The sequence below is a fragment of the Ctenocephalides felis genome, unplaced genomic scaffold, assembly GCF_003426905.1.
Source record: "Ctenocephalides felis isolate EL2017-DRISC unplaced genomic scaffold, ASM342690v1 CF-g0.4_SCAFFOLD_00845, whole genome shotgun sequence".
In the NCBI taxonomy this organism is placed as follows: Eukaryota; Metazoa; Arthropoda; class Insecta; order Siphonaptera; family Pulicidae; genus Ctenocephalides; species Ctenocephalides felis.
In genome coordinates this window covers 66,768,942-66,781,705 of record NW_020536999.1, presented here as the reverse complement: position 1 = coordinate 66,781,705, position 12,764 = coordinate 66,768,942, and the positions used below count along the sequence as shown (strand labels likewise).

General features: G+C 28.3%; 1 protein-coding gene across 1 annotated transcript in view; it reads left to right on the top strand.

Annotated features, from left to right (window-relative positions):
* The window catches only part of LOC113373543 (Down syndrome cell adhesion molecule-like protein Dscam2), a 273,188-nt gene that overhangs the window by 61,321 nt on the left and 199,103 nt on the right, over positions 1-12,764 (top strand). The window contains exon 2 of the mRNA XM_026613836.1: positions 4,420-4,601. Coding sequence (XP_026469621.1) covers positions 4,420-4,601 — 182 coding nt within the window. The remainder of the gene's footprint in view (positions 1-4,419; positions 4,602-12,764) is intronic.

The window sequence follows — 12,764 nt, the reverse complement described above, 5'->3', positions numbered from 1 at the left end:
ATTTCACTTGCAAACAGAAACCAATTCACCGAATATGATAACTTCATAAACGCAAGCATACCTAAAATAAGTTTATATTTACCTCATGAAGACGTGTTAAAGTCAATCAATTTAACAACTAATTTTCGCGTATTTTGGAAGCACCTTGTAAATCCGATACAAGTGTGCTGTTAACTGAGCTACAACTTGTTAGACCGAATATCCGAAACGAAATCTGTTTCATTAAAACAAATTTAAAATTTATACTTCAATACTAACGGTCGATACAAAGAGAGTGATCGAACAAGTTTTAGTTCAGATAAACGACAGAAAGATTAACCAAACAATTCGGGGAAAACCTCCAATAACAACATAAACATGAATCAACAACATACGTTCTTATCAATACGATGTTCAGAAGAATCACCTAAACAAAGCATAACTGAACATCTAAAAATATTCGAAATCTCCAGAAATTATTTAACGTTAATAGTTCATTAACTACAGCTGATACAATAATGAAATTTTTTATTAACAACCTCACTAACATTTTAACGCAAGCTAAACTCAATCTTTATGAATTGAATTCTAACCATTCAAACTTTTCTTTCCAACTCCAAATCGTCTAAGCATGAAATTACATATCTATACATATAGCGCGCGAATGAATGTGTTTTTCACTTCAAATTCTAGCTATAAAATAAAATTGATAGTGGAAAAGTCTAGAATAGCACTATCAAAACACATAGCATTCTTATACCTCAAACTAAGTGAGGTACAATTATTAAAAATTCTTGCGCGAAAAATGAAACGGGCATTAGTATCGCGTTTGATAAAAAATTATATTGGAGCGATCTTACTATCACTCTAATATGATTAAAATCTCTATTTTTATAAATATAAAATCGCTTTTGCGAATATATTTTATTTATTCAAAACAGAAATGTATGCAAAACTACTGGTTACGTACAATTTATTAAATCATTGTAGTGTACTAAAGCTTTGCAATGCGCCAAGGTCCACCTTGACTTCTAACTAAAGACTGCATCGCACGATTAACAATTTTGCAATTTTTGCGATTGAAATATGAATCTGAATTGCAAGTTTAGCATGTACTCATTAAACTGGTACGTAATATGAATCTCAACTTTGTTCAAATACTAAAATGACAAAGAACAGAACATCACAGAGTTTATTAATGATTAACAAAATGAATAATCACTTAATAAATTGATAAAATCAAAACAAGTCATGACAATCAAGCAAAACATCCTTACTTAAGTACGCATTAACAAACCATTGCAAAAACATTGGTTCTAACAATCAAGCAAGACATACCTAACTTAAGTACGCATTAACAAATATTTAAAACTAAAGACATTTACATCATTCTTAGTGAAATGGAATTTTGCACGTTGGGGTTCAAATCAAAACTCAAACCTAAAACTTTAACTTATTACAAATGTCACCCCATAGCGCTGTCCAAAAATCCATTCATCTATCAATTATCGATACCATACCTACACATGTGTATTTAAATATTATATCTTTACTACTTATATTTGTTAACAAGATTAAATGAAAAAATGGAGGCTTTTCTATGTTATTTTTTATCGCATGTCTCTTAAACACAAGATATAATGAATATAGTATTATATTCGAACTAATATCTGATTTAGCGACAAAATGGTTGATGCATAAATCTTGCAAAATTTATTCATAAACAAAAACAATAAGATTTGCTATGAAATGTTATAAACTTTTGCAAATAAATCGAACTAAAACAAGATTACGAATAACATGGAAAAGAAACTATATCGTGGAATCATATTCAATCATGGCTTATATTTCAAACCTCAAATTATTCACACTTCGGAAGAATTCAGACACAGATCGGAACATAGTTGAATATTGCTTAAACTCCGATACAAAAGATACTGATCACTTCCATATTCAAAAATCTTAAACCTCAACTTCAGCAACTTCAAAACACAAGAGCATGTGGAATATGGAGTCAAATATGCAAACTTTTTTCGTCTGCAAATGCAACCATAATATTCAGTTTAAGGAGAAAATGTCACAGTGCTCCTATAAGACAATTTAGAGAATACTGAACTGATTATTACTGATTGGTCTTATAGCACTTAAAAAAAGAAAGATAAACTATGATTTCCAATAAGAATCAAGAAATGCAGTTCATTAAATTTGAGTGTTACCAAAACCACTAACATCTACTTAATTAATTCACATTAATGAAGATTACCAATTATTTTGAAATCTATATTTCAAGGCCGGGAGAATGTTCGCGCCAATCAAAGCATGCGGCTATATTGATATATAAACAAAAAATCATCTATCAGAAATTTATACAAATCAATCAATCAGTCAGAACGTAATCAAAAGTATTAAAATTATTGTAAATATACTTATAACTTGTTATTAATATAAAATAAATATATACAGTTCTAATCAAAGTATTTACAATTGGTGCTTCATAAGGCAAGCAATCACAACATCCTAAATTTTTCATACACAATATCTGATTATTTGATGTGCATATGTCTAATGATCGTTTTTGACCGCCAAATGGCATTTTTTTCACTTTTTTTTTGTTGGATCTCCGAAACAGCTGAACCTGCATGTCCGAAAAACTAATCAAATAGTCATTTAGTCAATACAAGTTAAATGTTTTTTTATTTATTTGAATCGGAAGCTCCGTTCTCTCAAAAACTGAATTATCGTTTTTTACCCTTTTTGCTCCGTTTCTTTTGGCTTTTTCCAAAAACTTATCAGCACCTCTCCCCTTCAATACGAATCGAATGGTCTTGAATCATTCAAATCGGTTGATCCGTGCTCTCGAAATTGTGGTCGAAAATTTGTATCCATACATATATACATACATACTACACACACACATACACCACACCGTACTATATAAATCTATTTTTTGAAACACCTAACCTGTGTAAATTTCAGTAGATTCAGTAGATTATTTAGTAGAGCACCTGACTATATAGAATAAAACCAAATACTTGTAACTAAAACTAAGTTATCAATAATTGAACCGATTTCAAAATATTGTGCAAAACAAACATTTCGTTTTAGAACTTAAACAATTGCACATGTGTTTGACAATTGTACATTTAATGATTTCAATTACTAATGGCTTCATTATCTAGCATGATTTTCATGTTTGATAATTGCACAAATGCTTACTGTAAATACTATTTTTAGTTCATATATCATTTTATTGATATTAAGAAATATTAAGTTATATCATTAAATTTATTATATAAAATTTAAGCTTTTATTAAATTAGGCATAAATTATTTAATTTATTTCACTCAACAAGGATTAGGCACGCCATATAGTATGTATTTATATATTAGTATTGTATATTATTGTCTATTGTATTGTCTATTTTACAAAATACTTTTTTTATTATTTTTTTTTTAATTTTATTAGCCTCGCTTACTCGAGCATTTAGCCACCTTCATTATTCTATACAATCATATATCCTGTGCAATCTTCAATTTTATACTGTCATCTTCTTCATATAATCCTATTCTTTCTATATTTTTTAACTTATCTTCAATTCTTCTTTCTTCTTCTTTATTATCTTCTCATTTCTTCTTCTAAACACTTCTTACTTCTTCTACTATACTTCTCATTTCATCTACATTTTATTTCAATTCACTTTTAATTCTAATTCTTTAATTTTTATACATTTCGATTATTTTACACACATACCGCCACTACAAAATACTCATATACATTTATTATACAAATTATTTATTAGCACGGTGATATGAGCAATACTTATTATATAAAATAATTTGTTAACATAAAGAAATGACTTTTGTTATAGTATTATTATTGCACTGATGACCTGGGAAAAGAAATAGATAAATGCATACGGATCTGGATATAGTATTAAACTGCTTTGGTTTTATTTATATGGCGCTTTTCGATTTAATAGAGCTACACATATAATTAATTAATTAATTTTTCGGCCTACATTTTCGAATTGTTTCATGTCAAATATTTTTCTTAGAACAGCAATTTATTTCTCTTATTGCTGCACCCTACATTTGAAGTTCTAGAATAGCGTGACAAAATCGCATAGAAAGGGATATTATCCAGGACCTGTATCCTTGTTATCGTGGATCGAATGAAAACATTAAGGGCGTGATTTGTAAATGCCACGTTCCTGCTATAAGGAATCCGTAATAATGCAACATGCTCTTAACGTGTTCAAAAATCAATAAGATATAATATAAGGAATTCGATTAATAATATAATTGAATTCGTCATGATTTATTTATTAGCTATGTAATAAGGTTAGATGAATAGGTCATTAAGTCATTTGCCTTTGGATCTACTATTTGCATTATTTGTATAGCAATTTTATATAAATATTTCTTTTCTTAATTTTCTTAGTTTTTGCCAATGACGACAGTGCAGGACCAGTCTACACACGAGAACCCCCAAATCGAGTTGACTTTTCTAATACCACAGGAGCAACAGTAGAATGTGCAGCATCAGGGTCTCCTAAACCAGAAATTATTTGGGTTAGGGCTGATGATGGAACTGCTGTCGGAGATGTACCAGGCTTGAGACAGGTAAGTTGATTAATGGAAATTATTTTATAAAATTATATACATAAAATAGTTAAAAAAACAATAATTGTTGATAGTATGCTCGGAAACTATAAACTGATTGATAGTTAATCCATCCTAAGTAAATCAATTTTTAAATCATACTTTTTTTCTTGTTACTTTTTCTTTACATTCTTAATAACACATAATACATATTATCTTAATAACATCACAATATTTTATTGCATAAAATTTCTTAATTGAAAGCTTTTTAGAAAGATATGTTACTGCTACTATTCCAGTATGTGTATATATATGGGTCTATAGCAGCGGTAGGGGAACTTTTTTAATCATTACCCCAAAATATTTTTGTTTGTTGATATTACCCCCATGGCCTAGAGAGTTTATCCCTAATCGGAGAACTACGTAAATACATTACATACAATACATACTTTTTACCTCAAAAATTTCATTTTCACCTCATTTGGCGTAATTTACCACTATTTTCCGACCGCTGGTCTACAGTTTCAACATGTATGTTTTGTATATGCTGAAAAACATTCGCGCGCTCTATGAGTCTCGAACAACTTCATTATGTTGGATACACACCGATTGTAGATGGAGCAGTAGAGTTTTATCAACTATGGGGCCAATTCCTTGATCACGTGAGGATTTAGGGGGTTTGACAAAATATCACGAAAAATTACATGGGGGGAAGGGTCTAATAAGATATCACATGCATTTATTTTTCACCTAAATTTTCAAAAAAAAACAAATGTTACGTTTTTTCGTAAATGCAAAAATTTGTTCGGAAAATTTTAGTGACTAAAAATACACGTGATTTTTTGTGGTGGAGAGGGGGTAATTCTGAACATCACGACGTATCACCAAAAATCCATAAAAAATCGATCACGTGATTAATGGACGCCCCTTACAGCGTTGTTATGGTAACGCTTTGTTAAGCTGCTTTCTTCATATAAAATGGTAGTAAACACTGTTAAAATGCTATGCTTTTGCTGTGAAGTTAGGCGTTTTAGATTTAAAACTTAACCTAAAGAACGTACTAATGTCAAACAAAAATGCTATAACTGCATCTTTCTGGTGTGCATTAATAACACATGTGTGAAGTTAGGTTTTATGTGTAAAACGCCTAAATGTACAGCAAATACATAGCATTTTGACAGTTTTTACTATCATTTTATATGAAGAAAGTAGCTTAACATATCGTTGCCATTACAATGCTGTGTTATGGTCTATTTTACCGGAGAATTGGCTCATAAAATATATTTGAGGATAAAAGCTGCTTTCAAAAATAATCTGAAATCGACAAAAAATCTATGATTTTGTATGAAAAATACGAATTAATAGTATGAATAATACTTATTGGCATTTGATTCCATTGACTTTATTTATTGAATTTTGTTATATGATGCATGAGATTTAGGTTTTAGAAGTGAATTTCATAAAATCAACTATAAAACTTGGTTAAAACAGTTTGGTTGCTAATTTTGTCACATATCACATAGAATAAGAAAAGAGGAATTCTTAATAATAACAAACAAGTTTTTAAAAATAAGTAAGTATATTCGACATTTCGGAACTGGGCATGTTCTATCTTCAAGTTTTCTATCAAAATTAAAGTATATTGATATTATAATGAACAATAGCATGTCAAATCAATTAAAATCATGGAAATTATATACATATCGGGTAATGTTGGGAAGGTTATGATATTAAATATTTTAATATTGTTCAATATAATATCAACATAATTTATTTTTGATAAAAATCTTGAAGATTGAGCATGTCCAGTTTAGTGATGGGCGTTGAATCAACGAACGGTTATTTTCAACCGTTTCTTCTTCGTTAACTAACTAACCGTTTCGTCGCAACGAAATAACTAGTTGAAAATCAACTAGTTTCGAAACAGTTGAAAACATGGCGGCCAGTTAGTTTTTTCAACGATATAGGAATTCGTTTGTTGTCGAAAACGAACGTAGGCAGGTACCTGCGTCGGAAAGGATCAACCAATACTATGAAAATCGCTTATTGTTAGGCTACTGCTTGCAAATGTACATGTACATCTTAAAAGAAACTTGCAACACGCGCCAAATCGTTTAATTTTAGAAAATCAGTTACATTTATTATAGTTTTCAATGGTTAATATTTTTCATGAAAATCTCATAGCATTTGTCTTGTAATAATTTTTTTAAACTAAACCTGAAAATTGATTTTTATTTTTCATAACATTTTATATAACCATACATTTTTATATTGCTATTTTTATATAACATGTAAATTCGATGTTTTAGTATATGGCTTTGCTGTAATGAAAATATTTAAGTTTTTTAAATTAAACCTTTATTTATTATATATATATATATATATATATATATATATGTGTGTGTGTGTGTAATAAATGTGACAATTCACATTTATTTCTTTTTATTCATCAAATCCAACGTCAACTTGACTTTTATAAGAACAAACTTCATATTACCAACTTTCAATGAAACAGTTATTTCAACTATCAGTTTCTTAACGTTGCCAGCGTTGAATCGTTAAAAATAACTATAGTTGAAAAATAACTAGTTATTTAACTAGTTGACGAAACCCCGATAACCGTTTCGTTTCGTTGACGGCAAAACCGTCAACGACCCACCTCTAGTCCAGTTCCAAAACGTCGAATATAAATACTTTTATTCAAAAACTTGTTTGTTAGTATTCGCATTTCCTCTTTTTTGTGAACAATTCTACATTGTACTAAATAAACTTTTTTAGCCAAGTTATATACTTGATGTTATGAAATCCACTTCTAAAACTTAATCTCATGCATCACATTTAACAAAATTAAATAAATAAAGTCAATTGAAAATTGAAAAGTCAATTGAATCGAATGCCAATGAGTATTACTCATTTTACACTATTTTTAATTTAAAAATGTTATATAATTATTAGTTAGATGTTAACTCAACCTCTATTCGTAAGGATTTAATTTAACCAGTTAACTGTGGCGCACTACTCAAACTCTGCCCACAAATGTGCGTCGGCAGAATTGAGGTAAAATATTGTTTTTCAAGTTGAATGCCACTTACAACTATTTATTTTATATCAGCGTGGTATCAAAATATCTTGAAATATCTCTAAATATCTTGAAAAAATATGTTTTTTTTTTTCAAAAATTGCAAACTAAATAAGCCAATGGTCACTAATTTGTCAATGGTTGCGTGAAGGATACACAAAATTCTGCCATTTCTCCATGACGAGTATATTCGTCAATTACAGTTCACTGGCTAATGATAACTTCACTATAGTAGGTTCTTATCCTATATTCATGTAGAGAAATGTCCTCTATAGTGTTTTCATGCAACTCTTCGGTTTCGGTTTAAATCTTTAGCTCATAGATGGAGACAGCTAAAACTCCACGTGCATTTCAAAAGCTCAACCACGTGCTTTCATAGCATTGCATCTGCATTTAAACTTATTATAAATGTGTATATGATAATTATATTATTTCATGATAACTTGACTAACTAATTCATCAAATTTAATTCTTGTTTTCTTGAAGAAGTTTTTCCAGAAGTTATCAATTTTTGTAATTATAAGTAATTTCAAAATGAACAACAATCATGTACAAAACTGGGAAACAACAAGCAAGCGAAAATGATTGTTTTTCTTGAAGCGAATACTAAAATGTTGATCAATATTTAATATATTAGAAAAATTAAATATTTTTTATTAATTGAATTATAAATGCAATTTCTGGAGTAAGGGCTTATGACTTCTACTTTAATAGTAAAGGTAAAAGGGTTTTTTTAGTATATTTGTGTAAGTTTATAAAAAAATGGTTATAAGATTCAAAATATTTTCTTGAAGACGATTTTTTCCCAAAAATTACATTTTTAGTAACAAATTGTAAAAGTTCTTTTGCTCTATTTGTAATTCTCACTGCGTAAATTTGTATCAAGCTTTCTATATATATTTTATATTTTTCCGAATATTTAAAATGCAATCAATGAAATTAGGCCTCATCTTACCATCGTTATTTTTAACATCAGGCCGGTGCATTTCATTTAATGCTAATTTATTTAGCTCTTCTCATAATGCACTCTATTGTTTCGGCAATTTGAAATGCGCAAATTTTTCTTATGTATATAATATCGGAATATTTTCTCGTTCACAGAATTATTTTAATATAGGAATATTTCATGTTAAAAAAGCGATGACGTTTATATCGTTAATTTGATTGTTGTTGATGGTTAATATATCGAAAGCATGGGTTTGGCAAAGATTGCATATTTGATAATAAAAATAAATTGACAACATTTACAATCTTGGAACAATTAGTTATTGTTCTTAAGTTGCGCAATAACAATTGCTGATAAACAAACTTAACGAAAACATTGCGATCAAATATAGACTTGAGATTGCTTGGGATTCATCTATTTATAGAGCTTAAAATTAATTATAGATGATCTCTGTGTTTTATTTTTATCGATTGATATTTATAAACCTTGAATATATACTATGTCTCATGAAAATGGTTATTAGAAAAACAATTATTTTTGGCACTTAATTACTTGAAGATTCTAAAATAAGATTTTCTTAATTAAAAAAATCTATTAATAAAGTTTTAAAGTGCATATTCTTCTTTTTTTATTTTTGCCACAACCAATTATCTTCTAAATCTAAACTATCAATAAAAATAATTTTAAAACTTACACATGCAAAATATAATACTAAGATTAGGCCTTCATACACAATCGTGTTTATTTTTTGCAAAGAAATATTTAAGGTAAATAAATAATGCTGATAATGTTTATACACATGAGTTTGCAAATTATGATCAATAATAATCAATATTTATACACTATTGACCATCTAAAAAAACTAAGCATTGCATTTTATAAACAATAGATCTGATTTCACATAGAAAACATGTGTTGATTTTAATGACTACTTCTTTGTAGTACAAGAACTATCTATATTTATTTATAAATATCTAAAAACAATAAATATTAATACTAATTTACTTGCAATTATCGCGTAGGGTAAGTTTTAACAATCCTAAAATTGGAAATGAAAATGTTTGCATATCTTCACGTTTCAGGGATTTCTGAACATTTTAGCATACCTTAGAAAAAATGCATGTATGTGTATGTGTGAGTAAGTTTTGTACAATACAATTTTTCATCCACGGTTTCGGGCGCACGGATCAACCGATTGGAATCAATAAAAAAACGTTCTAAACCTATTAGTGATGAGATGTGCTGATTAGTTTTTGGCAAAAGCAGGTTCAGACGTTTCGGAGATTCGGAGCTAAAATTGCGGAGTAGAAAATTTTAGTCAAAATTCTAGAGCTGACTTAAATGACAAAGTTAAAATAAATAATTTTAGCTTTGCAATTCAGTTTATATAATTTTTTGAAATATGAGATAAGATCCCCCAACTCTAACTCCGCTTGATTTTTGATTATTTTATAGTCGTCGATTTTATAAGCTCTTATAATTTGTCTATAAAATATGAATAATGCAAGTTACATAACTTATAATAATCTATTTAAAAACATTCAATATTTCATGAGTGTTTCTTATTGTACGGACAGTTTCAGCAATTTGCCTTAAGGCACGATGCCATGCATCACTAGTTTAAATTGCAACACTGGATCAATAGAGATTGCAAAAAATAGACAGAAGTCCTTCACAGTTCTAACTTTGTAACTCTAATTTGATCGTATTAATTTGTCATTTTTGTTGATATTTCTAATTTTACTTATATTTAGTGTAATTATATTTTATTCAATCTTAATCATAACAATCTATTTTTTTTTTAAATTAATGCATTTAAGTGCACAAAACGCAATTTTCATGATGATTTTTTGAAAAAAAAAATGATTTCATTATTTTTTCATATTGTCCTTTTCAATTCAATGGAGATTTATTTTTGCACACACATGAGTATGAGTCGTGGTCGTTAAATTAAATTTTGTTATTCTTCAAACAAAGTTTTACCTGTTCTTTTAAGCATGTGATGCAATTAGTTCTTGATTTGAATAAAGACTAAAAGGTTAAAAATACGCACGCTTATTTACCTATAAATTTAAAATTATGTTTTTGTTGTGAAGGTATAATATGTTTAGCATATGTTTTAACAGGTATTTTTAACCACTTAATGGGGTAATTAAGCGACTCTGGTGTTATTTTGAAATGAGTTTTTGTTTTTCTTGTCTTTTCTCAACCGTGTAATTTTCGGTTGCTCAATTTTGAATAGTCGTTGGTAAAATCAAATTTAAAGCATTTTTGTTGTAATCTTATTGAAATTTTAAGCTGCTTCAGTTCTAGCTACAAATGGTTGCAAATTATACAAATTAAACTGTTAGCCTGTTAAACTGTTATTCGACTGTGATTGTGTTCTAAAAGCAATACGCAAATGTTTTTATCTAATGAAAATACAAGCAATTTATGTTAAGGTTTTACGTTAAGATAATATTCAATGAACTAAAACAAATAAATAAGCAGTAAACATATAAGGTGATTTTTGTCGAGGATTGGCCGAGACAGTTCAGGATTTCCATCTTGCGTCCTGGGTTTTTGAAGGGGCAACATTCGTCTCGGAGTTTTTGTCCGTGATTATTTCAAATTTTTGAAAAGTATAGGTTGAAATTAATGGACCAATTCTGCCGTGAATTAGACCAATGTAATGGCAACGCTATTTTATGCTTTTTTCATATGAAATGGTACCAAAAATTGTCAAAATGCTACTAATTTGCTGTGCAGTCAGGCGTTTGAGATCTATCTTTTTGCTTGTGTTATTATGACACATCAGAAAGATGCACTTATGATAAAATTCTTTTTTGACTCTTCTGCGTTTTCTGGGTTGGATTTTAACAGCATATATAGCATTTTGACATTTTTTAGTACCATTTTATATGGAATAACAGCGTAACATAGCTTTGCCTTAGCATTGGTCTATTCTTCGGCAGAATTGGAACTAAAGTTGAATGTTAAAATTTATAAATAATTTTATATAACACTGAAAAGCTAAAGCGAACAACTAAAAAAAATTGAAAAATATGGAAAGTTTTGTACTTGACAGTGATTCTGGCGAAGAAACATAATTTATTTAAAATATATGATTTTTAAATATCCTTACACAGTATTTTGTATTATATGCATAAATAGTATCCTTAATAGTATACTATGTATAATTTAAAAAAGAATTTAACAAAATGGTTTGGAATAAAAAATTGTCACCTTACTTAAAAATGTAGAAAGGATTCACTGAGGCAGCATAGTAATATTGGTGTACCAGGCTGATCGGTTATTGATATATTGGTTATATATTTATAAATAAATAGACACTTGCTTTTAAAATATTCACTATACATGAAATTTCTGAATGGCGATAAATTTCTACAGCAAATTTTATGAAATAGGAAATTATGATGGTTGAACGGATAGACAACCATCTGAGAATTTGAAAATTGTGATGAATTGCATTGTAAGTTTTCTAACATGCTATTTGATCTTGCAAAGATTAAATATAGATATTCATCTAATTTCTCTAAATTTCTTTATATTATTGCATATAGTAAAAGTAATCAATAAATTGTTAATGAATCGAATCAAAAGTCTGAAACCTGTTTTAAATTCCGCGTTCGTATTACATTATGCGTCTGGGTTGAGGCTTCTAAAACTGTGTCTACAAATGCTGTTTGACCTAATTTCATTTTTTTTAATTTTTTAAATGAAATGATTTTTTTTCGCAATTAAAATTAATTCAGACAAGATATTATAGATATTGTAACAAAGATAATAAAAGACGGAACATCTACACTTGAGGTTCTTTAAGGATTTACTAAAATGAATGCGTCAATTTCTTGCACCTGTGTATTTTCTTTCAGAGAGCAAATTAGTTTTTAAAATATATTCATTTTTATAAGAATTTGTAAATATTTATTTTTGTCAAATATGTAAATATTTATGCATTTAAAATTTAAACAATATCAATGTTTTATACTTTGTAAATTGTCAATTTTTTTATAATTTTATATATGCAAACTTGAGTACGAATGAATAATCATATTAAAAAAAGTTCAGAATACTTCTGTATTCTGTAACCATAAAATTGTTAATTAATATTTGAATTAATTGATCAGTATATCTTGCAAATATGTTTTTCTTCATT